The sequence below is a fragment of the Rana temporaria genome, chromosome 7 (assembly GCF_905171775.1).
Source record: "Rana temporaria chromosome 7, aRanTem1.1, whole genome shotgun sequence".
Lineage (NCBI taxonomy): Eukaryota > Metazoa > Chordata > Amphibia > Anura > Ranidae > Rana > Rana temporaria.
The window spans coordinates 66,126,270-66,153,842 of NC_053495.1; the positions used below are offsets into that span (position 1 = coordinate 66,126,270).

The 27,573-nt window shown below is 42.5% G+C and overlaps 1 protein-coding gene across 4 annotated transcripts in view; it reads left to right on the forward strand.

Moving 5' to 3' along the window:
- The window catches only part of TMEM184B (transmembrane protein 184B), a 164,099-nt gene that overhangs the window by 57,655 nt on the left and 78,871 nt on the right, over window positions 1–27,573 (forward strand). For all 4 annotated transcript variants that reach the window (XM_040359528.1, XM_040359531.1, XM_040359530.1 and 1 more), the window contains 2 exons: window positions 10,275–10,508; window positions 23,764–23,929. In XM_040359528.1, coding sequence (XP_040215462.1) covers window positions 10,275–10,508; window positions 23,764–23,929 — 400 coding nt within the window. The remainder of the gene's footprint in view (window positions 1–10,274; window positions 10,509–23,763; window positions 23,930–27,573) is intronic.

Below are 27,573 nucleotides of genomic sequence, written 5' to 3' on the forward strand. Positions count from 1 at the left end.
AGTTACTTTTCAAAAATAAAAATATAAAGGAACAGGGGAATGGAATACTATAAACAAGTTGGGACTTTATATAGAGTGCGCAGTTTAGGGAAAAACAGCCATCAATATAATTGTAAATATAAATATTTTAATTAGGTATAGGTAAACAGTAATTACATTAAATTAATAATGATTGGTAATATAATAGACCATAAATATATAAAAAGACAATATTTGATGATGTTTGTAAAATTCCCATAGATTAAATTCATCAACACATACATATAGAGTATTGGAGTACAGATATCACATAGACACGACTACACATTTGGAAAAAGCCTCCAACCTCCCTGGGTGGCAAGGTAGAGTTTGAAAGAGATGCTAGGGTGATAGCAACTCAGTCTAAGTGCCACAGGGTAAAATTAGATGTCACATATGGAAATATTAAGGACAAATGGATGCTGCCGCCGCTTAAAATTGGCTCTGCGCGTTTTGTGGTTTTGGTGTTAACAGAATACAAAAAAATACAGCGCACAGTGGTTAAATGAATAAAACTTTATAGTCCTTTTAAAATGTGAAATGCGGACAGTAGAACATGAATTAATAAATTATTAACAATAGCAACAATGTTTATAATGAATATAAAACAGGTCTGATAATAGTCCACAATGCATCTACAGAAGCAAACAGATGGTAAAGTGATGGTAAGGTGGAAACTAAGGCACTGAGGGGAGATAGCAAAAATGCTTCCATACAGTAAGTGTGGAGAGATGTAAAAGTACCTTCACAGCCAATCACAAGACTCCATGCTGGCAGACGATTCAAATGGTGGCAGAAAAGCTATTAGTGCCAGGGGCAGTCGATGGAAGGAGGCTCTGGAGCAGGGAGCAGTGTGGCCAAGCCACCCGAAAGTACGAACGAGCGCCGCTAAAGCGAGAAGCTCGTCACCGCTGCGATGGAGGGCAGCGGGGGGAACCTGGGTCAGACGCACCCAAACGGATGGAAGGAGCCAAAGACGTCACCGCGTCAGTCAAAGCATGGAGGGGCGGGATCGTCAGTGGGTTGCAGAGTAGAAGGAGGCGGTGTCCGGACACACTCCTTCTCTGGTCACGTGGTGTCTGCAACCAATCGGAGGACCAGAATCCGGACGAAGGAAGGTCCTACACAGACGTTACTGGAGGTCTCCCAGAAAGTCAGAGTGCAGTGAAAACAGCACTTGGGGGCTTCTGTAGGCAAAGTGGATGTCAGATCACATAGAGACAAGCCGTGACTGACATGTTTCACGTCACAGACACTTTGTCAAAGTCGGACTTTTGTCAAAGCGTCTGTGGCCTCCTGATACCCCATCATCACAGGTTGATTTTATTTAATTATTGTATTTTATTATCTTACTCTCACTCCTTCCCACGTCACTTCATTGTCTCCATTATCACTCACTTATGTTTCCCCATTATTTGCTTTTCTTTTCTGCCCTGCCCAGTAGAAATATCTACCTTTGCCGTTTTTTGTTTTGTCACAATCAGCAAGATGCCAATATTCTAGGACACCATTACTAGCATTCTCCCTTGTGGGAATTATACCCCCACTTCTATTTTTCAGTACAATTCACCATACTATTATTATTTAATTTTATTTCCCTTGTATTCATTTGCCATCTGAGTCATATTGATGCGGTTCGGCTGCCTGCACCTCCCAATCGCGGCGGACTTGCGTCTCCCCTGTCGGGGATGACACTATGTCTCACCCCCTCTTGCTTCCCCTCGGCTCGGGGCCCCCCGCCCCTTGGCTCGAGTTGATCGCACACGCATAGTAGCACTAATCGCGCACTTGCGTTGTGTGGGGAGACTGACCCGGTGACGTCATGACGCGGCCGTCAGGCGGCGTCTCCGGGTTGGGATGGCTCACTTAATGGTCGACCGGCCATCAGGTAAGTAATGTGGATCTGTCCATCGGCGGTCCGATGGCATAGCCGTGACCATCGCAGGATGTGTTTGGCAGTATATTGGGGTTCTTCCTCGGCGCAGTTCACTTTACCTCTCAGTCCATGCATTACCATGCAATTGTCATTCACATGGATACATTCCTCTCATGACACAATACTGGTTTTACCAGCATTTTTGGACCTTTTTTACCCATTGCGCCTTTAGTCTCCCCACCTTGCTGCCTTGCTCACACCCCTTGCCCGGCACATCTGGTAAATATCACCAGGCTCTTGTTTCCTTATGGCCTGGCTATATTCCTTAAGAGATTTTACTGCGGTAAGTTCTATTTATTTAACAACCCCCCCCCTTTCTATAAATTCGTGGACCCTTTTCTTTCCCCCTTCCCCTCCTCTCCTACCCTTCTTTTCCTCTTCCCGCGTTTTCCTGTCCCTCTCTTCCTCTTACTTATCCCACCCTTGTTCCCATGCCCTTTTTCCTCCCCCTTTTTCTCCCCCCCCCCCCTTTTTTTCCTCCCTTTCATCCCCCTCTGCCTCCCCTCCTGTCTTTTTCTCCCCCCTTGTTTTTTCCCCCTTTTCCTCCCCTTCCCCATTCCCTTTCTCCCTTCCCACTAACCCCCCCCCCCCCACCCTTATCCTACCCAGTCCACTTAATTGAACAGGCCCAAAATATATATACATTTTTATCTACACCCAGATCTCCACAATCAACCATCCCCTTGTCCGCCGCAGGGGGAACCCCCTGGGCCGCCTGGTTTCCGCATATTATCAATTGACTCATTTGGTAAGCGATTATTAATGTTTTTATTATTTGTTTATTGTATAGCTGATGTTTGTTACAAATTTTTATTGCATTACTCTATAGATTGGCAGTCCTGACGAAGCGGCAACCCCGCGAAACTAGTCGACGTTTGACCAATCATTGAAGTGTTTTTATTTGTTTTGCAATTTTTATACATTAATAAACTTTTTTACATCATTATGTTTTATGTAATTTCATCAGTACCGAGATAGTCCCTCCCAAACCATTGAGTGGGTGGCGCGGGGTCCAACTTCAGCTACTGGTCCCTCGCCCCCCACTCCTCTTTATTATGCATAATCGGGATGAAAAGGTACTATTTTTAATCTATACACTTGAGGCAATACTCCCCATTTTTGTTCATTATAAACATTGTTGCTATTGTTAATAATTTATTAATTCATGTTCTACTGTCCGCATTTCACATTTTAAAAGACTATAAAGTTTTATTCATTTAACCACTGTGCGCTGTATTTTTTGTATTCTGTTATTTCCATGCTTCCTAGTGGTTTATAGCTGCACGATAGGTTTTATATTCTTTGCCTTATACATCATCATGTATGGCACTGTGACATGGTGTAGCGCCATCTAGTGGGATTTTTTTGTATAAAATTGTGGTTTTGGTGTTACCACTCGTCAGGAGCGTGATGCATATCTAAAATAAAATACAAAAATGTAAAAAAGTAAGGGTCCATAATAAATTAACATATGGCAGAGGAATTGCTATGTATATCAATTAAGATGAAAATCGATCCTATAGTAAACTTACAGACAGGCGTGCTGTGTATAAGGACAGGATGTCGTGGCCCATGGAACCAGAAGGTCCACCGGTAGTTTCTTTTAGTTTTCAATCACCCTGTAAATTATCTATCACCGTTGTGCACATAAGTTTACATACCCTGACAGAATTTTGACTTCTTTTTTTTTTTTTTTTCAGAGAATATGTATGATACGTTTTCCTTTTTAGCGGCGCTTTACCATCATTTTAGCTGAGCTTTTAATCCCGGCTAGCGGACAAATAAAGGGTTAAATGCACCCCTATAGCGCCGCTGCAGAGGCGCTTTGCAAGCGCTTTCATTCATTGCAATAGGGAGGAGCGGTGTATACACCGCCTCTTCACCACCCCAAAGATGGTTTGCAGGACATTTTTTAATGTCCTGCCAGCGCATCGCCCCAGTGTGAAAGCACTCAGGCTTTCACACTGGGGATGCAGGGGGGGTGTTTTTCAGGTGATTTACAGGTGCCATTTTTAGCCCAAAAGCGTCTGAAAAACGCCCCAGTGTGAAAGGGGTCTTGGTGTTGTCAGTTTTTAATAGAAACCAGAGGGACTAGAAGAAACACCAGGGATTTCACACATAGAAAGCCATACAAAGAGAACAGGATACTTTCTCATTTAAGTACATGGTACAGCAGGCTGAATATCAGGAATATGAAATGTTGGGGAAACTAATGCTTTTAAAGTGGCTGTAAAAGTTTTTTGAATAACAAACATCTCTATACTTACCTGCCCTGAACCTCCTCCCCAGCCAGCACTCATGGTTCCTTCTCTGTCCAGTGCCCCCATGGGAAGTGGCTTCCCATTGGGGCAGTTGTGCCTGCTCGCTCCTGAGCCTGCCCCCCCCCCCCCTCCGTCAATTGACACCCAACGGGACTCGTCCCTGCCTCCCGCTACCTTGTCACGTTTTTTTCTGACAGCAGAGGGTGCCAATGGCTCCCAGTGCTCCAGAAAAGCCAGTGAGCCCTGGAAATTAGGGGAGAGAAAAGCTCCAGATGTGTAGAGCGCTGGATCAAATGAGCGCTCGGGTAAGTAAGGCTGGATACTGGTGCCTAAACATTTTTTACCTTTTTTTCCTTACTCTCCTTGCATATGATTGATTTAGGTATTCAGAGTAGAGAGTGAACACAGGTTCACCCTTTTACTGCCAGTCACTTTACTTAACGAAGCCCCATTGAATCAATAGACTGACCTGAATACCTAACTACTGTGTACACATTATTTAGTTATATCTGCTAAAAGTTATGAATGTTTTAAATGGAATGTCTTTGTTTACATATAGTCATTTGACATGTAGTCATTTGACATAGCTGTTGTCATTGTTTAAAAAAATATATATTTTAGATGCGTCACCAAACATTAAGCTTTAGATAAGACTTGTGTAAATGATTCCAAGATGTATTGATTATACCTGGCTGAAATTATGTTGGCTTCCCTCTGTCTACTGGAAAGAATGTGAGATGTACCTTGCATTAATATGTACCCATACCGTCGGTGTATAATGTGTAACTTATATGTTTTATTTTAACTATTAACCAGATGGAAACGGAATGGTAACCTTAAGGGGTTGAGACCAATAATCAAACTACTGTTGCTTTTTTTGTTGTTCACACCGGAACACGGTTATGGAAACCTGTGTTCTGTCACTGCATATTTCCTGCACCATGTTCAGAATGCACTGCAAGTTGCGATCTGACTGTAGTGGGTGTCGATGTTAAGTTATTGACACCCCACAAGCAGGCCACTTGCCTGTGCCAGATCGCTTGGTACAGAAGATTGGGTTGCAGCATGTTTCCAAAAGTTGTACATGCACTACGCATTCATGTGATTCCTAGTGTGAACCAGCCTTCAATGTGCTATTGTACAGCGGGTCCAGCCATAACATACTGGTTATTATGGAAGAGCCCTGGGGCCATCATAAAAAAAAAAAAAATACTAAATTCTGAGTTTCAAAGTCAGAATTCTGAGATTAAAAAGACAGAATTCTGAGTTTCAAAGTCAGAATTCTGAGATTAAATGTCAGAATTCTGAGATTAAATGTCAGAATTCTGAGATTAAATGTCAGAATTCTGAGTTTCAAAGTCAGAATTCTGAGATTAAATGTCAGAATTCTGAGATTAAATGTCAGAATTCTGAGATTAAATGTCAGAATTCTGAGTTTCAAAGTCAGAATTCTGAGATTAAATGTCAGAATTCTGAGATTAAAAGTCAGAATTCTGAGTTTCTAAATCTAGTAGTCTCTATTAGGAGGATTTTAGGAGCAATTAGCAATAATGTAGTAACACCCATAGACCATCATTCTGCAGACATACAAGTCTGGTGCTCTAGATATAGATCTGTAAATCTATTTTACAGCATACAGTATAGGGAAGCAGGCAGTGCTGGGCTCTCTGGTTCCTCTACTGTATTAACAGTTCCTCAGTTTGCTGTCATCTGCTCTAACATAAAGAGTCATGCTGAAAACGAGTGTATTGTCTGTGTGTGTGGGGGGGGGGGGGGGGGGATGACACAGGTTCCATAGATAACAGAACACAATGGCACCCCAACTTTTAGGAAACATTGCAATGTGGGCCCAACATGATAGAATTGTGAATGGCTAGAAGGCAGAAGGACAATGTGTGTCTATGGTCAGAATGGCTTGATCATAGCAATTACATGTCTGGACTAATTCTTACAGAGAATGAACCTCATATTAAACCTAAAATATCATTAGAGTTTCAAGACTTGTGCAATAGCTCAATGGTTAGAGTAATAGACTTCTGTGGGTATAAGTTTTGGGTTCGAATCCAGCTCAGAGCTTAATGTTTTTAAGACATATACATTTTCAATATATTGATTTACTAATATTGGTATTGGAACATCTCTATTTAATCTAAGAGCAATGTATAAAATAATATGTATATATATATATATATATAACTTAAAGCGGATGTGCCACGGGAAAAACATATTAAAAGCCAGCAGCTACAAATACTGCAGCTGCTGACTTTTAATATGAGGACACTTACCTGTCCTGGAGTCCAGCGCTGATCGCAGCAGAGCACGAGCGATCGCTCGTCTCTCTGCTGCTCCCCCTGCCATCCACGCTGAGGGAACCAGGAAGTGAAGCGCTGCGGCTTCACTGCCCGGTTCCCTACGGCGCATGCGCGAGTCGCGCCGCGCCCGCCGATTCGCTCCCCGCTGTGTGCTGGGAGCCGAGTGTTCCCAGCACACAACGGGGGGTGACGGGAAATGACGGAATGCCCGTCTTTTGCCCGTGAATGCCGGGCCGGAAGTGGGTGCAAATACCTGTCTTTAGACAGGTATTTGCACCCCCCTCCCCCCTGAAAGGTGTCAAATGTGACACCGGAGGGGGGGAGGGTTCCGATCAGCGGGACTCCACTTTAGGGTGGAGAACCGCTTTAAAAACAAATTGTGCTCTCTCCTGGATTCGAACCCACAAAACATCAAACCCAAGCCAGTTACTCTATGCGTTGAGCTATATCTCAAGCAATACAACTGTGTTGATATATATGTGTAATATGAGGTTCATTCTCTGTAAGAATTAGTCCAGACATGTAATTGCTATGATCAATCCGTTCTGAACAAAGACACACATTGTGCTCACAATTCCCTCATGTTGAGGCAACAGTGCAATGTTTCCTAAAAGTTGGGGTGCATTGTGTTCTGTTATCTATGGAAGCTGTGTCATCACCCCCCCCCCCCCCACACACACACACAGACAATACACTCGTTTTCAGCATCCCTCTTTATGTTAGAACAGATGACAGCAAATGGAGGAACTGTTAATACAGTAGAGGAACCAGAGAGCCCAGCACTGCCTGCTTCCCCATACTGTATGCTGTAAGATAGATTTACAGATCTATATCTAGAGCACCAGACTTGTATGTCTGCAGAATGATGGTCTATGGGTGTTACTACATTATTGCTAATTGCTCCTAAAATCCTCCTAATAGAGACTACTAGATTTAGAATCTCAGAATTCTGAGATTTAATCTCAGAATTCTGACATTTAATCTCAGAATTCTGACATTTAATCTCAGAATTCTGACTTTTAATCTCAGAATTCTGACTTTTAATCTCAGAATTCTGACTTTGAAACTCAGAATTCTGACTTTGAAACTCAGAATTCTGACATTTAAACTCAGAATTCTGACATTTAATCTCAGAATTCTGACTTTGAAACTCAGAATTCTGACATTTAATCTCAGAATTCTGACATTTAATCTCAGAATTCTGACTTTGAAACTCAGAATTCTGACATTTAATCTCAGAATTCTGACTTTGAAACTCAGAATTCTGCCTTTTTAATCTCAGAATTCTGGCTTTGAAACTCAGAATTTAGTATTTTTTTTTTTATGATGGCCCCAGGGCTCTTCCATAGGTTATAGTAGTTAGAGTACCAAAAGTTTTTCAATATATGCTGTACACAGTCCTAGTTCAGTGATGCTTTTCGAAATGGATGCACACATCCAGGAGGACAGTAGGAGTGTTTTATGAAATGGTCTGTAACAAAGTTGCTTCCAAATTTTTGTCCTGGCCCATTGACTAAAATTACTGAATAGCATTTATTCTTTAGCCCAGGTTCACACTGAGCTGCGGGAATGCAGCCCGAAATCGCAAAAAGTGGTACATAAACTACTTTTTTAAATCGGTGCCGCAAAGGTGCAATTGCCACCGATTTTGACATGTTGATTCATACCAATGTGAACCACGGTGAAAAGGCAGGTTATCCCTATATCGGGGCTCAAAATTTCAAGTCCTGCGCTACTAGCCAGGCCTTAAGGGTTACTCGCCACCAGTTGACCCAACCAATCCTTACCCTGCACCACCCCTAATTCTGCCCCTAAACACGCCCTCAAATTATCTCATGAAATTACACTTGCATGTTCTATGCCGAATTAAGTTACAAACTTTATCAGTACATCCATACCTGTGCCCACCATTGCAGCCTGTGCCCACCATTGCAGCCTCTGCCCACTGTGCCCACCATTGCAGCCTCTGCCCACCATTGCAGCTTCTACCCACTGTGCCCACCATAGCAGCCTGTGCCCACCATTGCAGCCTCTGCCCACTGTGCCCACCATTGCAGCCTCTGCCCATCATTGCAGCCTCTGTGCCCACCATTGCAGCCTCGGCACAGACCCCCTTTTACATCAGTGTCTCCCCCCCCCTTACATCACATCCCTCCTCATCACAAACCCCCCATTACAGGCCCCCCCATCAGACTGATCCCCCCCCCCCAAACACAGACTGAACCCCCCACAATCACAGACCCCCCATCACATACTGATCCCCCCAATCACAGATGGACCCCCCAATCACAGATGGACCCCTCCACAATCACAGACCCCCCTATCACAGACTGACCCACCAAATCACATACTCCCTATCACAGACTGACCCACCAAATCACATACTCCCTATCACAGACTGACCCCCCCCAATCACAGACTGAACCCCCCACAATCACAGACCACCCCATCTAAGACTGATCACCCCATATCACAGTCCTCTCTTAATATCAAACCCAAGCCCTGTCCTGCACTGCACTGCACAGCACACCCCCTCCACACAGAAAACCTACCTTATTCACACAGGACATGAAGCGTGGCTGCGCTGGACAATGGGCGGGACCTTTCCCATTAAAAGTGAGTGATTTCTTGCTGGGACCGGCCCGCTGCCTAGCAACCAATCACACACTTTTCAACTTAAAAAGTCCCGCCCATTGTCCAGCGCGGTCGTGCTTCACGTTTGTATGCTTAAGGCAGAAAGACAATGTGGGGAGGGGGGAGTGCAGAGAAGGCACAGACCTGCCGCGCCTGCCATACTGTGTATATAGCGGCATAGGCAGGCAGGCAGGTAGGTGAGCCGGCGACAGAGACACACAGGCGAGGCTGCGACGCCCGACATAGCTGATAACCAGCTGTTACAGCTTACTTTACATTGCAGGTCCCTCCGCTCCACTCGCAGTTACACACAGCCCCGCCTCCTGACCCGTGCCTGTATCAGATTGACAGAATGCCAGTCCAATGCTGGGACGTGTTCTGTCTGTATGATACAGGCAGGAGGCGGGGCTGTGTGTAACCGCGAGTGCAGCGGATGGAGCCGCAATGGAAAGTAAGCTGTAACAGCGGGTTATCGGCTTGTAATCCCGCGGCTTTTCTCTTCCCCAGGGTGATTGATGGGAGAACGGCTCCCCATCAATCCCCGCATGTCGGCGGTAACGGCGTTCCCCCGCCCCCCCTCTCCCAGCTCCTTGCCAGAAATGATTTTGCACTCGCAAAATGCGAGTGGGCGAGGGGAAATTTTGAGGCCTGCCTATATGTTGTGCCTAAAAAAAAATGCAAAACTTATTTTTTTTGAGACTAAACCATTTGCTTGACAAATCTGATGACTAGTCTTGTCAAATGTGGCTTTTTTATTGCAATGACTGCATTCATTATTCATAGGATTTGTTAGGTTTGCTTTAGGACAGTTAGTTTTTTTTAAATTTGTCAGAAGTATACCTTTGACCTCATATTCAACACATTTTAAAATTTTGTTTTTAGTACCACAAAAAAGGATGATTACGATGACGGCATGAAAAATTCACAAGTTATTTGTACTCTGAGCAGTAATCCTTGTATTATTTAAAGCATGCATTTAGTGAACTACAGATTTTTTTTTTTTTTTTTTTTAACATATAAATTAGTATTTTAACTAGGTTTGATAGTAAAGTATAAATGCTATACTTATTGGTGTTTTTAATCATTTTTTTTTCTTCTTTTTTGTTCTTGTAGGACATAATGACAATGTCCAGTTTAGGTGACCTCTCTCAGGAGGGCACAGGTATGGTTGCTGAACAGCCTATTGCCACACTGCCAGGCACTACATCTCCTACCAGTCCAAACTTCTCTAGGATACCAGAAGAGATTCCTTTCACTCTAGAACAGCCTATGTTCCTTATGACAACCACTGCTCAGGCCATCTCGGGATTCTTTGTCTGGACTGCACTACTTTTAACCTGTCACCAGGTATGTGGCTCTTTTGCCAGTCTGTGCTGATTTATTCATTGGAAATGGAAGGAATAATTTAACTGACTTTTTTTTATTTTTATTTTTTTTGTTTATGTGCATTTTGGTCGCTTTATCCTGATCACTGCTTTAAATCTCAAATGATTTTGTCTTTTCCAAGTGCTTCAGTACTTGGGCTAAAGACACTTGGGGGCAGATTTCATATGGACTGTGGATAAAGCTCTCTGCTAGACGCCACAGTATTTCTACACATTATGGCTTTTTTGTGTCTTTCATGAAAGGCAGTCCATGGTATAGAGCCTGGGTGTCCCACAGTTTTCAAGCAGAGAACTCTGATTTAAAGGGTAACTTCACTTCTGCAATGTTCTTGTCCTGTGGCTCATCTCCCATGCCCTACTTTTTAAATTTTCCATGCAGGTGTGCCACAGGTCTCTTCCCCCACTGCTGGGTTCTGGTATCTGCGATATTGTAGACACTTGTGCCATGTATGCGTATGTTCGAATACAGATGTGCACGTTTTGTGCCCCTTAGCCAGACAATGTCTCCCGGAACGTAATGTAAACATCCCAGGAGGCAGCAGGGGCCCTAGTGTCATTGACTGGATAAGAAAGCGGGTAGTGCTGTAAAGGGGGAAACTTTTTTTTTTTTTTTTTTTTTTTTCTTCAGCTGGGGGGTTGCGACCAGGATAGGAAATTACTATGGGAAGGGTCTGTTTTAACCACTTCAGCCCCAGACCATATTGCTGGTCAATGACTGGGCCACTTTTTGCGATTTGGCACTGTCGTTTTAACTGACAATTTGCGCGGTCCTGCGACGTGGCTCCCAAACAAAATTGACGTCTTTTTCCCCCCACAAATAGAGCTTTCTTTTGGTGGTATTTGATTACCTCTGCTGTTTTTATTTTTTGCGCTATAATCAAAAATAGAGCGCCAATTTTGAAAAAATAATGAATATTTTTTACTTTTTTGCTGTAATGAATATCCCCAAAAATATATATATAAACTATTTTTTTTTCCCTCAGTTTAGGCGGATACGTATTCTTCTACATATTTTTTGTTAAAAAAATCGCAATAAGCGTTTGATTGGTTTGCGCAAAAATTATAGTGTCTACAAAAGAGGGCATAGTTTGGCATGGCATTTTTATTATTTTTTTTTTACTAGTAATGGCGGCGGTACTGCGACATTATGGCGGACACTTCGGACACTTTTGACACCATTGGCATTTTTATAGCAATCAGTGCTATAAAAAAAGCATTGATTACTATAAAAATGCCACTGGCAGAGAAGGGGTTAACACTAGGGGGCGAGGAAGGGGTTAAGTATGTTCCCTGGGTGTGTTCTAACTGAAGGGGGGGGTGGGACTGACTTGGGGAAATGACAGATCGCTGTTCATACATTGTCTGAATAGCGAACAGTCATTTCTCCCCCTGACAGGACCGGGAGGGGTGTGTTAACACACACCGCTCCCGGTCCTCGCTCTGTAACGAGCGATCGCGGGTGCCCGGCGGTGATCGCGCCCGCCGGGCATGAGCGTCTGGACCAGGGGAGAGCGCCCCCATTGGCTGCATAGCAAAATAACGTATAGCTACGTGATCTCGCGCAGCCGAGCCGACCTGCCGCCGTTTAACTGCGGCGGCTGGTCGGCAAGTAGTTGAGTCATTTGAGCCCATTTTACATTAATTTGTCAGATCATTTGACTGGGCCCCCCCTTCTTCCTATTTTTGTTAAAAAACCCATTGCATGCTTCAAAATCCCAATTCAATAAATTACACGTAGTTTATAACAGAGCAGTGTAAATTGTTTTTACTACAGAGCTCAGTATGGGCAGTCTTCTGTATTTCCACAACTTTGCATTTCTGTGCTACCTGTCTTTACACAGGTGCATTTTTCTCATATAATGCTGTGGCCTCCCTAACAACATGATCAGTACCCAGCAACAGAAGGCAGGTGATGATGATGCGGCTTAACCCTTTTGTGCTTATTTCCAGTGTTTCTCTTCCAGAGTAGATTCTGTAAACAAATATTCGGTATTGTATACAGTGTGTGTGTGTGTGTGTGTGTGTGTGTGTGTGTGTGTGTGTGTTTACTAGGTGGTTTATTTTAAATGTGGTGAACACTCCATTACCAAACTGCCAGGCCAAGGACTACAGATCCTGTGTAAGCTGCTGCAAAAGCTGAGGGGGAGGGGGGAGGGGGGGGGGTGTTGTGAGCTGATGGGGCCAGAAATTAGAAGTTTACATCCCATTGTAACAGTCTTGCCTGCTGCAGGACCACTCTGGATGTGCAAGGTTTGACTTTTGTGAATGGAACTTTTGTGAATATATCGATGCTACCACACATTATCCATTATACGTTATTTCCTACTTGTCACTACTTCACATGCACCAGATATTGGCAGCATTACGAGTTAACCCAAAACTCTCCACTCTTCTCTAACAGCAATCAGATCCCAGCAGAAGTCGCCAATCACTAATAAATAATTTGCAGCTTGTCACATGGTCTATTGAAGAGAGCTACAAAACAGTAAGAGCCGGTTCACACTGGGGCGACTCGTCGGGCGACTTGGCTGCCTGACCAGTCTCGTCCCATTCTATTCACCAGAATCATTCTAATAGGAGCCACGCAAGTCGCTCCGACTTAGAAAAAGGTTCTTGTACGACTTCGGGGGCGACTTGTATTGACTTCTATACAGAAGTCATTTTGCAAGTCGCCTCTGAAGTCGTCTTCAGGACTCCTTGCCGAGTCGCCCCCAAAGTCGTGCCGCCTCAGTGTGAACCGGCTCTTATTAGGTAAAGGCGATTTTCTTGTGCCTGATTGCTGGTGTGTGTGGAGATTACTGGAGTTTTGAGAAGATCAGCGGAAAAAATATAAAATATGCTGAAACGCACTACTGCCTCATCTCCCGCACTGCAAACAAAAACGGACATCTACTCACCCGCTAAACGGAGCATTTAGCTTGTGGATAGTGCAATCAAGCCCTTAATGCTTGAGGAAATGGCAGGAAATTTAAGTAGTGTGATGTCTTTTATAGGAGGCGGGCCATTGCTGGCTTTTCAGATCCAAGCTGTGTCACAGCATAAGATCCTCTGCGCAATTCGAACGGCTCTTCTCCCTGTGATCTCCACACAGTGATGGGCTGCATTGATGGCCATTGATAGGCTGCACTGTTAAAGTTGTTAAATTTTTTTTTTTTTTAAGCAGAATCAAGTTACAAAAATAAATATTAAGTGTCCTTTCATGAAATTGTTTACAAGGGTGTGTTTAGGGGTGGAATTGGGAGCGGACAGGGTAGGGGTTGTGTGGGGCAACTAGTGGCAAATAACGCCTTATAGCGGAGTTTCACCCAAAAATTAACCTTCCCCTTAAGTACTGGTGGCCCCCCTGACATGCCACATTTTTTATTTATTTTTTATGGGGGGGGAGGAGTGGGTACCCAGCTTCCACTTCCTCCCCTGGCTCTGCGGCGCTGGAAGGAAGATCACCCCCCCCCCCCCGCAATCTTCTGGGACATGTCAAGGGTCCGGGGCGCCCACAGTTAGAATGCCAGCTCCTCGGAGAGGAGCAAGGCTTCGTACGCCTGCATTGCTGGACCGTGTGATAGGTGAGTGTCTTAAAAGTCAGCAGCTACACTTTTTGTAGCTGCTGTCTTTAAAATGGGTGGAAGTCCACTTTAAGCCGGGGACACCATACAGGGTTTTTTTTCATGCAATCCAGGGCGCACTCGGCTAGGCTCCGTCACGCTTGGCTACGCCCGCAGCAACGCGAGAGGAGCCGAGGCATGCCGAACACACAGGAAATCCGTCTCATCTCGGCTCGCGCCAAAATGGACACCTCCAAAGCCGCAGACGGACCCCGCGCAAGGAAGCCGCAGACGGACGCCGGACAAGGCTACCGATGGACGCAGGGCAAAAATTAGTTTTCCTTTTTTTTTTTTCTTTTTTACCTTGCTGAGCTTGGGGTGCGCGTTATATGCCGGGGCGCGGTATACCACGATAATTACGGTGTGTGTGTGTGTGTGTGTGATTAATATTATTAATAAATTATATATATATATATATATATATATATATATATATATATATATATATATATATATATATATATATATATATATATATATATATATTTATATTTTTTGATCGATTAAAATTCTTTTGATTGGTAGCGGCTTCTGGGCCTTCAGGGAGTTCCGTCGGAAATCCAGTAACGTCACGGACACCAGCAGGGCTTGCCATGTCCATCTGAAGGGCTCTTTTGCTGTGCCTTTTATATCTGCATGCCGGCGGGACCTTACTATCTGCCACACACAAGGGCGGTTACACTTCCCTCTATCAACCTGGGATTCTACAGCCATCCACTGGGAGTTGTGATAGTTCCCTTCATGGGACATCTACATGCCGACGGACTAATGTTAACCTCTCCTCATCTGGATTCAGCAGTGGTATCATTGTACACATTTTTATACCAGTATCATACTTGGCTACATGTTTTTATGACTGCTTTTGGTACCGTTTGGTATTACTCGCACCATTTTTACAGTTTATGTAGCTACATCGATTTTATCTCCAGTGTAATATTTATTTGGTTACCGACTTCAAGACTATAAAAGTTTTAATGCTATTCCCATCGAGCGCTGCCTTTGTTTATTGTATCCTGCTATCCTTTTTTCCAGTGGTTGGAAGCTGCACTGGGAATCAGCCTGCAGGGAGATCAGCTAAAAGTTGTTGGATCTGTATGTGCGTTATAATTAATCGAAATTAATCGATTAAAAAAACAAACGATTAATCGAACAGAAAAATTTTGATCAGTAACAGCCCTAATTGTGTGTTGTGTGTGTGTGTGTGTGTGTGTGTGTATGTATGTATGTATGTATGTATGTATGTATGTGTGTATATATATATATATATATATATATATATATATATATATATATATATATATATATATATATATATATATATATATATATATATATATATATATATATATATATATAATATATAATATATAATTACACATACACACACTGCCTTGCGAAAGTATTCGGCCCCCTTGAACTTTGCGACCTTTTGCCACATTTCAGGCTTCAAACATAAAGATATAAAACTAATTTTTTTTTTAAGAATCAACAAGTGGGACACAATCATGAAGTGGAACGAAATTTGTTGGATATTTCAAACTTTTTTAACAAATAAAAAACTAAAAAATTGGGCGTGCAAAATTACTCAGCCCCCTTAAGTTAATACTTTGTAGCGCAACCTTTTGCTGCGATTACAGCTTTAAGTCGCTTGGGGTATGTCTCTATCAGTTTTGCACATCGAGAGACTGAAATTTTTTCCCATTCCTCCTTGCAAAACAGCTCGAGCTCAGTGAGGTTGGATGGAGAGCGTTTGTGAACAGTAGTTTTCAGTTCTTTCCACAGATTCTCGATTGGATTCAGGTCTGGACTTTGACTTGGCCATTGTAACACCTGGATATGTTTATTTGTGAACCATTCCAATGTAGATTTTGCTTTATGTTTTGGATCATTGTCTTGTTGGAAGACAAATCTCCGTCCCAGTCTCAGGTCTTTTGCAGACTCCATCAGGTTTTCTTCCAGAATGGTCCTGTATTTGGCTCCATCCATCTTCCCATCAATTTTAACCATCTTCCCTGTCCCTGCTGAAGAAAATCAGGCCCAAACCATGATGCTGCCACCACCATGTTTGACAGTGTGGGGATGGTGTGTTCAGGGTGATGAGCTGTGTTGCTTAACATAACGTTTTGCATTGTTGCCAAAAAGTTTGATTTTGGTTTCATCTGACCAGAGCACCTTCTTCCACATGTTTGTGTCTCCCTGGTGGCTTGTGGCAAACTTTAAACGACAATTTTTATGGATATCTTTAAGAAATGTCTTTCTTTTTGCCACTCTTCCATAAAGGCCAGATTTGTGCAGTATACGACTGATTGTTGTCCTATGGACAGAGTCTCCCACCTCAGCTGTAGATCTCTGCAGTTCATCCAGAGTGATCATGGGCCTCTTGGCTGCATCTCTGATCAGTCTTCTCCTTGTATGAGCTGAAAGTTTAGAGGTCTTCGTAGATTTGCAGTGGTCTGATACTCCCATTTCAATATTATCGCTTGCACAGTGCTCCTTGGGATGTTTAAAGCTTGGGAAATCTGAGCTAAAGCCATGCAGAGAGATCGGTGCTCACGGCTGTCCCTCAGCTGTACTGATCACCTCCGTGTTCTCCTCCACCAACTCCCCTCACCTTCTTCTATGTCCCCCCTTCTCTCCTCCTTATCCGCCCGTTGTGTCTTCCTCCTTCGTGCCGTCCCCCGCAGCCGGCTCCCCTCCTCTGCTCTCCCGCAGGCTGGGGGGGTTAATCTGTCAGGATGTTGAGCGGAGAAATGGACTGGTATATATGTCATTTACCGTCCTTTCTTTTTCTGAATGGGACATAGAGAGCGCGTTCGTTACCCAACGCTCTCTGTCTTGCGATAACTGAGCAGAGTGACCTGTGTTACTCTGCTTCAGTTTATGAATGGAGGGGAGATAACTGTCTTCCCTCCATTCATCTTCAGTGTGAGAAAGGGAGTGGGGAATCTGTGACCTCACTCCCGTTCTCTGTCTCAAAGGGGAGATGTCAGAGGTCTGTTTTGACCCCTGACATCTCACCAAAGCCCCCCAACAGAGCTCATAAAAAATAAAACTGCAATGAATATTAAAAAAAATAATTGTAGAAAAAAAGATTAAAAAAAAAATACTGACATTGACACAATATGACTGAAAAAAAAAAAATTAAGAACAAATCAAATTAAATTGTAAAAAAAAAACATGAAAAAATAAATCCACTGACGCATCCCCCCACCCCCTTTCCCAAAAGCACTGTGAAAAAATATATTTAAATAAAACCCCACCCTCCCTTCAATAGTACAAAAATAAATAAAAAAAAAATAAAATTGAAAAAATGTATAAAAAAAAATCCACTGGTCTCAAAAACCTTTGAAAAGAAAATTTAATTGTAAAAAAAAAAAAAAAAAAAAATTGACACTAGCCACAATCCTGACACCATCCTGCACGTACTACCCACCACTGTACACGCATTCCTGTGATTCGCACCGCATTGCTGTTCAGATCACATGCGATGTCTGTGTGATGCGATTTCAGCTATACAAACTGTATGGCTAAAATCGCATCACATTCGGACCAAACACGCACAGGACCCTTTTTTTGGTCCACACCAGAATCGCATGGGTGTTCACACCCATGCGATCTGATTCATGTCCTAACTGTCAGTTCGTGCGATATGTGAGCTGAAATGGGGGTGTTATTTCCATTGTATGACACTCCACAGCAGTTTCGCATATGGCAGTGTGAACTGCCGTGCGAGTCGGGTGCGATGTGGGAACCCGCAGTGGATTCGCAGGGTTCCCGAATCACACCAGTGTGAACAGAGCCTTGGTGGGAGCAGCCAGGTGACATTTCACCAGTGTGAACCAAGCCTCAAAGCATACAGCCTAGAAATGTCACCTGACTGCTCCCACCAAGGCTCTGTTCACACTGGTGCGATTCGGGAACCCTGCGAACCGACTGCGGTTTCACATCGCACCCGACTCGCATGGCAGTTCACACTGCCATATGCGAACTGCTGGGGAGTTTCATACAATGGTAATGACAATCCCCATTTCAGCTCACATATCACACTGCAAACTGACAGTTAGGACATGAATCGGATCGCATGGGTGTGAACACCTATGCGATTCTGTTGTGGACCAAAAAAAGGGTCCTGTGCGTGTTTGGTCCAAATGAGATGCGATTTCAGCCATACAGTTTGTATAGCTGAAATTGCATCGCATGTGAGATGAACAGCAGTGCGGTGCGAATCACTTGCGATCTCGCACAGCGCACTGTGAACCAGCCTTAAGTTCATTACTGGGTGGAAGTATAAAAAGTGAGAAATCCACCCCTCCCCCACATAACACATTCTGGTAAATGACTAAATGTTTTGAAAACATTTAGTTAAAACACAGGAAGGACAACCATTCCTAGGAGAGCTGGAGGGGAGATGGGGATGTGAATTGGGCACTTTTTACAGAAGCTGTGCATTTCTGCAAGCTAGTGCACGAGATATGTAAATAACCTGTCACTCAAAGCAAGGACTTTGGTTTTATCTGGAAATCTGTTTTATTTCACTGAACAATAAAAAGAGGATTGCTCAGCGCTGGATTAACTCTGTGGGCAAGACTGGGCACAGATGACAGGAAATCTTATTCTCTACTTTGTGACATAAAAAAAAATAAAAAAATTGGGGTTTACATCCACTTTAAGCTCATTTTAGACGTAGAACTCCCGGATTCCCCGTTGGAGTCTCTGCTACAATTCCCCACTGTTCCTGCCAGCCAGTATCGCAAGTCCACACTGCCCCATCTGCTCAATGCGGCCCGTCGGGTTGATTCTGATCCATTGGAAGATGCCACAGGTACCACTTCGTACTGAATGGGTGGCATTTGTGAATAAAATCATGGCTGCTGAGAAGTGCATGGCGCAGTGTAAGGACAAATATGACAAATTCTACTCCATTTGGGCCACTTGGATACACTGTGCAGGCCCGGATGGGCTGCTTGCACCGGGGCCCTCTCAGGCTGCGACCTCCTCTGGTGAGGGGGCCAGAGAGTAGAGAACCTGAGACACTGGAGGTTCAGAGGCAGAGATAGGTGCACCCCTGGATTGTTACTACCCCTATGTTGAACACATGTACCCGGCCCAATGTTTTATGTCATGTAATGTCTTTGTCCTTTTTCTGAGCCATGTTGGCTGACTGTATGTCTGTTCTTTGAAAATTCTCAAAATAAAGATTACATAAAAAAAGTTATAGAACACCAGACTAGCGACCCTCGGCTCAGTTCTACCATTGTTTAATGAAGTTACAGCGTCAACAGAAAGGTTAAACATAATAGAAGAAACTAAAACACACAGAAGTTAACTTGGTGGTCTTTCAAGATCACTCCGCTAACTAGCGCTTAAACCGTCAGGGTATTCAACCTCTGACGTTTTTGGTATACTTCAAATCATTTTTTGTCTGTCCGGACAGCGGGAGACGTGTGTGTGTGTGTGTGTGTGTTGTGTTTTTTTTTTTACCTTGGGCAACATCCCCAAATGCCTCTGTCTTCGAGCAATGGATTATTGCGATATTATACAATCACTACCAATGTAACTTGCATAAACAAAACACACAGAACAAACCAGAAGAGACTTGGAAAAGAATGAAAAGTAATTTAAATTCTCTTGCCTTTCAAACACAGGAGGACTGGTCAAAGCAGAATCAAAACCAGATGGTGGATATGGGTCCCAGTCCAACTACTCCCTGTTTAACACTAGCATTGAGTGGGGTTTCTCGGTGAGCTTTTGAGGTCCAATACTCACTGGGTTCTGTCGGGATCGTTTTACCCAAGAGATCCATCCATTGGTTCCGGCTCGAAGGACCAAAAATGTTAAAATTCTTCCCCTGTTTTCAGTCAAACTCCTTGTGTTTAAAAGTGAACACAATTTATTCAAAATGCAACGATACATTTTTGTGTGAAGGTTACAAGGTGAAGATTATAGCAAACGTGAGAGAGGAGAAGGGAAGACCCCCCCCCCCCCCCCCCTTCTCATACTTAGCCAATGAAAAGTTTTATCGTTGTTTCATTGTAAGGAAACACTGAAGGTCCCTGGTACAGAATGGCACTTTATTCACCACCAGTGTTTCCTGTACAACCTGTTACCCATATATGGGTAAGCCTAATATCTCTATAATTTATGTACGGGGTTTGTTAGAACAAAGAATATAACAAGTTGATACAACATGTGCTCAGAAGCCATATTAAAAATCAGTGTTGGCTCTATTTTAATAGACGCACAAACAAACTTTTCTAACAGGCTGCAACTAACGATTATTTTCATAATCGATTAGTTGTCGATTATTGATTCGTTTCGACCCTACCCCAAACAATAAATAAATATATAATGTATTCCCCAGAGAATAAAATGGAGATGGTGGAATAATTTGTCAAGCATATTTGCGAAGCGATCTTACGCAATTTTTTGGGAAAAAAATACACTTGTGAATTAAAAAATAAGAGAACAGTAATGTTGGGCCAATTTAAAAAAAAATTTTTTGTATAATGTGAAAGATGTTGCGCCTAGAAAATTGGTATCCGACATGTCATGCTTTAAAATTGCACACGCTTGTGGAATGGCGACAATCTACGATACTTAAAAATCTCCATAGGCGACGCTTTAAATTTCTAACAATAAAAGTGATCAAAAAAGTTTAATTTTTTTCTTTTTTTTTTTTACTGTGCAAAAATAAATAAATAAAATAAATATAAAAAAAAGCGCCCCCGTCACCCCGCACCAGACCTTCTTCTCTCTCCAAACTGGTAACCTGCAAAGGCTTTTAAAGCCTCGCCTATGGATAATTTAAATTACCGTAGTTTGCCGCCATTCCATGAGGGCACGCAATTTTAAAGCGTGACATGTTGGGTATCTATTTACTCGGCATAACCTAATCTTTCACATTATTCCAAAAAATTGGGCTAACTTTTTTTTTTATTTTTTTATTTATTAAAGTTTGTTTTCCCCAAAAAATATTGTGTTTGAAAGACCACTGCGCAAATATTGTGACATTAAAATATTTCAATGACTGCCATTTTATTCTCTAGGATCTCTGATTAAAAAATAAATATATTTATAATGCTTGGGGGTTCTAAGTAATTTTCTACGAAAAAAAGTAGATTTTTACATGTAAGTGAGAAATGTCAGAATTTGGCCCAGTATTGAGGTAGTTAAAATGTTTATAAGCAGCTCCTTTTGAGAGAGAGGTTTTGCATGAATAAAATGTGTGCTTATATAAAGTTTGGCTATGGTGTTGGTGGTTCTAAATCTGCTAATACGTTTTAGCGCTACCCTCCCCCCAGACTGACAATGCTGCTGTGCCTCCTCTGCTCATTCCTCCAGAGCTGTGTCTCACTAATACAGGAGCCATGTAACTGGTCAGATCACCAGGTGAAAACGGGGGGGGGGAAGCCAAAGAAAACTGATGCAGCCACCACATCTGACTGGTAAACTACAATACAATACTTTTTTTTTTTTTTTTTCGTTTTGGGTTTATTAATACCGCTTTAAGTTGAAGACTAAGGTACAAACCCTCAACTTCAAGACACTAGAGATATAGTTATTTTGTTGGACCAATAAAAATTTATTTTGGATTTGTTGTTGACATTTCAACTGGTTATATGTTTTGTAAGAATTTGAATGATGGAAGACTGATGTGGTTAAAGGACATCTTGTGATGAAAACGGCTTGCGGAAGCTGTTCTGGATTCTAGGCTTGGAGGCTTCTAATTAAAATCCATGTGATCAAGGTCACTTGATCTCTTTTGATTCACAAATTAGATTTACTTTCTTTAATGAGAGCAGGCAGCTGTTTGCTAAAACATACTCTAGTCAGTGCTTTTATATGTAGGTCATAAAGAACAAAATTAAATTTCCCTAAACAGGATGTAATTTTCTTTAATGTACAAACCATGGTCCTGTATTTATATTTTTTACACCAATAAAACATATTTTATACATACGATTCTTTCCTTTACTGTCCTGTATGAGGGTGTAAAAGCAAATTAAAAATAAGGAGCAATAATAAGGATACTCTAGCCGTAGATGAGTTTAGGAAGACCTCTACACATTGTTTGCTCTTGTTACTCTTGTCCACTCACCCATCAGGCTGAAATGACATTCATTTACTGCCTCCCTTCTCACTTAGAAGAGAGAATAAACTAGGTGGCATGGAAAATTTCTGAAAGTTTAAAAAGGTCTGTGTGCAATAGTTGGAAGCCAGGTGGCCTATAAATAATTTTAGGGGATATTTGGGGTTTGGAAACAAGTAATGCTTAGAGTCCAAGGCCTAAGATGCCGTTAAGTGACACAAAGGAGAATGCCTGGTACGCAGAATGGGATTATCAAATTTTTGTGTTTTTGCATGCTAGTCTCATATCAAAAATAGTTTACTACAGTTATGAAAATTCTCGTATGACAGAATAAAAATTCGGAAGTGATGTAATGTGTTGTGTTGTAGTGGAATTTTTTTTTTTTTAGCTTGTCCCATTGGATAATGTCACGTGAATTGTCATGATCGGGTCTCTTGAAAGTTGTGTACGAACGATCAAATTATTGTAGGATCAATTTAAAAAAAAAAATCTCAATTTAGTGTTTTCATATTGTTTTGTGTGAAAGTATAGTCTACAAAGTGTGTGTGTGGCGGATAAAGAGCATTTAGTACACACAACATGCCTCCTACTACTAAGTGTGGTAGTATCCAGCACTGATTGAAGCCCGCCAAGCTTCGCCTGGAGACAGGACTCTGTGAATTAATAAATTACAAGTCTCATCCGCAACCACAAAGGAGAGGACAGTAGTATCAATGAACTGTGAGTGCTAATCGGCATGCTCATGGTTCATTCACACTGCCTTCATCTCAAGAACCGTCTGCCCATACAGAGGTATAGGCAGCGGAGCTTAACCACTTAAGGACCGCCTAACGCCGATATACGTCGGTAGAATGGCACGGCTGGGCACAATCACGTACCGTGGTCCGGGTCTTGAGTGGTTAAAAGGGTTGTAAAGGTAAAAAATGTTATTCCTAAATAGCTTCCTTTACCTTTGTGCAGTCCTCCTTTACTTACCTCATCCTTCCATTTTGCTTTGAATGTCCTCATTTCTTCTGATAAATTTTCACTTCCTGTTCTTCTGTCTGTAACTCCACACAGTAATGCGAGGCTTTCTCCCTGGTGTGAAGTGTCGTGCTCGACCCCTCCCCTGGAATACAGAAGAGTCGGGATGCCCACTAATGCACAGCTCCTTTCTCTATCTGCAACGTAGAGAGCGTCCTGACTCTCCTGTATTCCAGGGGAGGGGTTGAGCACGACACTCCACACCAGGGAGAAAGCCTTGCATTACTGTGTGGAGTTACAGACAGAAGAACAGGAAGTGAGGATTTCTCATAAGAAATGAGGACATTTAAAAGCAAAATCGAAGGATGAGGTAAGTGAAGGAGGACTGCACTAAGGTAAAGGAAGCTATTTAGGAAAACATTTTTTTACCTTTAAAACCCCTTTTAAAGCATTGTGTGCTGCTTTTTTTTTATTTTTGGAAAGTTGAACCTATCCTTCATGCCTTTATCACTGGTTTTCATTGTTAAAACTTAATGTTTCTGGTTTTCCTTTTTTTTCCTCAGATCTATATGCACCTTCGCTCTTATAGCTGTCCCAATGAACAACGACATATTGTACGGATCCTCTTTATTGTCCCAATATATGCCTTTGATTCGTGGCTCAGCCTCCTCTTCTTTACCAATGACCAGTACTATGTTTATTTTGATACAGTCCGGGATTGCTATGAGGGTAAGTGTATTGTAAAATATTGCAATTTGTTTTGGGTTTATAAAAAACATTTCCTTGTAGTGGGGCGACCCCCCCACTCTTCAGGGGTTTAATGCTCATTTATGCTCAGGGTGCCATTAAAGACCTGTTGCTTACCTCACCCCCTTCTATGGGCTTTCTCTAGTCTATGCAACCGGCAGTTGCCATTTCCTAAAAAAGTTAATTCAATATTAAAAAGTTATTTGGTGACATTGCAGCCACAAATTCCAATTAATGCCTCGCGTGGACTCGTTTCCTGTATATTTTGAGAATTAAATATTATGCTCATCAGGCTAAATTTTCTCTGTATATTTGTCATACTTTATATTTCTCTACTCTTGTTTATTTGAAATCATTACAATATGATCTGTCACCACAAGATGGGCCCTAAATCGTACTGACATATTGCACACTGATCGGACATCTGTTCCTTTAAAAAGACTGTGCTAACTTGCGTCGTACGTCCTAAAGAAGCGCACAGTCGCATGTGCAAAATGCATTGACGTAGGCAGCGCCAGACCTGCCCCGCAAATCTGCATGCACAGATGGACACCCTGACAAGACTGTCGGCTTTACTGCCATCACAGGGGAAATGAAGATGGGTCAGATTTTAGAGATTCCAGCGATTTGTCGTGGAATGGTGAGAGCCTCTGGGCTACGGTTTGAACTTACCGCTTCTCTCACTCTTCACCCCTCCTCCACACCTGGAGTGACTATAAAGTATTCCTTATGAACTGTGCATGTTTTTGCAATGTCAACCATGCCTGAAAGATAATAGGGGACTGTAAATGCATGTTTAAAAATGCTTATACAAATCTATTCAACCCCATTTTTTTGGACCGGTTTCCATAAATATCCAGAACAGCTGCCTTTGGACTATAGCACTTTTTTTGGTCATTGATACAAATTCATACACGTTACCAGGAAACTCTACTTATGGAAACAAGTAACTGCATCAATTCCGACATGGACATTTAGCCAAGATTATTAGCCAAATGTAATCCTTTTACTAGTTTGAGATTCCTAGGCAGGTCTTGCAATATATAGATACAGTATGTAACGGACACATGCATGCTGCCGAGACAGTTATAATCTTCGTGCAGGGGGACTACAAGGAACTGCATGGCTTGTCACAAGTGGATGTACCGCATTGTATTCTGAGCTCAAAGGGTTAATTGGACAAGTTTTTTTTCATTGTTGAATGCTAATGTACTCTTCGCATAGCTAATGAACCCTCTTTTGTGTGCAGGTAAACAGCCCCCCTGTGAGGTGTATGCTGATGGGGATTATGTGTGAGTGATAATTGTTTTAAAGGTTAATTGAATTCTATGTGCCTGGCCAGGAAATGTTAAGTGGGGTGAGGTGCCGAAGCGGCTAGAAACTGGCCAAGTGATTAATTCAAGGAGATGTCATTGTTTCAGGGGGTCTGTGTTGAAGCCCCCTACTGGGAAAAGGGGAGGGCGGAAACTGTCATTGTTCTTGTAACAGTTGTAAGCAGATATAAGCAGGTGAAATATGCCAAATAAAGTCAGTCTACTTGACCCTTCAAACGTAGCACGTCTCGTTTCTTGGAAGGGCGTTCGATGGGAAATACCGGCGGTACCTGCATATCGCAGCTTGCCAGGGAAAAGGACGTCTCAAACGGCTGAGACCCTCACACCAGTGGGTAGCCGTTACACAGTATATACAAGTGAAACTTGAAAAATTTAAATATCATGCACAAGTTCATTTATTTCACTAATGCAACTTAAAAGGTGAAACTAATATATGCGATAGACTCATTACATGCAAAGCAAGATGGTTCAAGCTGTGATTTGTCATAATTGTGGTGATTTATGGCTTACAGCTCATGAAAACCCCAAATCCACAATCTCAGAAAATTATAATATTACATGCAATCAATAACACAAGGATAGTACATGGAACAATATCGGACCACTGAAAAGTATAAGCATGCATATGTACTCAGTACTTGGTTTGGGCCCCATTTGCAGCAATTACTGTCTCAATGCGGCGTGGCATGGAAGCCATCTCCTTGTGGCACTGCTGAGGTGTTATGGAAGACCAGGATGCTTCAATAGCAGCCTTAGCTCTTTTGCATTGTTCGGTCTCATGTCTCTCATCTTTCTCTTGGCAATGCTCCATGGATTCTCTATGGGGTTCAGGTCAGGCGAGTTTGTTGTCCAATTAAGCACAGTAATCCCACGATCATTGAACCAGGTTTTGGTGCTTTTGGCATTGTGGGCAGGTGCCAAGTCCTGCTGGAAAAAGGAGTCGGCATTACCATAGAGCTTGTCTGTGGAAGGAAGCATAAAGTGTTCCAAAATCTCCTGGTAGACGGCTGCGGTGACCCTAGACTTAATGAAGCACAGTGGACCAACACCATTAGATGTTTTGGCTCCCCAAATCGACAGACACTGGAAACTTTACACTGGACTTCAAGCATCTTGCATTGTGTGCCTCTCCATTAGGGTTGTCTCGATACCACTTTAAGACCAAGTACAAGTACTGATACTATTTTTTTCCAAGTACTCGCTGATACCGATTACCGATACTTTATTTCATCTCATGTGACAGTGGCATGTGTGTCAGTTTTTTTATTTTATTTATTTTTTAGCATTTATTTATTGCTGTTATTATTGTTCGCCTTGTTTGGGGGCTATGGTGAGATATCAGGGGTCTTAACAGACGTGACATTTCCCCTTTGAGACAGGGAAAGGGACTAGGGACACATATTCCCCAGTCTTTTTCTCAGCAGCCTCCCCTGCACTGAAAATGAGACAGCGGCCCAAGGAGACGTTCTGACGTGTGGCGTTTCGGTCCATGAGGACGGGTGTTCGTAGAAGCCGGCCGGCTCACCTTTTAGACTTTTAAGAAAGCTATTTCTGTAAGTGCATTTTTTTATATTAAACTCATACATTTTTTACAGTACATCACTATGTGAGTTTATCTTTTTTTGGTGGTTTACTGACACTTTGGAAATTGGGAGAGCCCTGAGCCTGTGAGGTTAGAGACAGTTCCGATATAAAGGCCCTGGCTGGGGTTCAGCCGCAAGCTATCAAAGGCTATTTGTCTGGTAAGCGTGCAATCTCTTGGGTGCTTCCTGTTGGTGGCGGTTCTCTTTTTCCTCAGTGTGTTACTATTTAGCCAATATTGTGTTTATGGTACATCACTATTGTGAGTCTCTTTTTCCTGGGATTAATATACCATCCACGCTAATCGGGAGGATCCTCATCCCTGATGCCGGTGGCCGTTCCAGTTTAAAGACCCTGGCTGGGGTTCAGCCGCAAGCCTAACATGCTTGCCTTTTGGTAAGCGCATATCTCATAAGGTGTTTTCACCGGTGGTGGTTACGTTTTTTTGGGTTTCACTGTATTATTTTTTCACTATTTTATTTATATTTTAAGGACTTTGGACTCTTTGGACTTTATTGCTTGGTCTCGTCAACATCTGATTATCAATTTCAAATCTTCACTTATCAGCGCAACTATAATCCTTTTCTTATGTACTGCTGTGTGTATATCACTTTTTTGTTGCAGCTCACATTTATTGTAGTTTTTAAAATTTGAGTGCGGTAAAACTATTTTGTTTATGTGAATGGACAGTCAGTGATCACTGACTCTGTA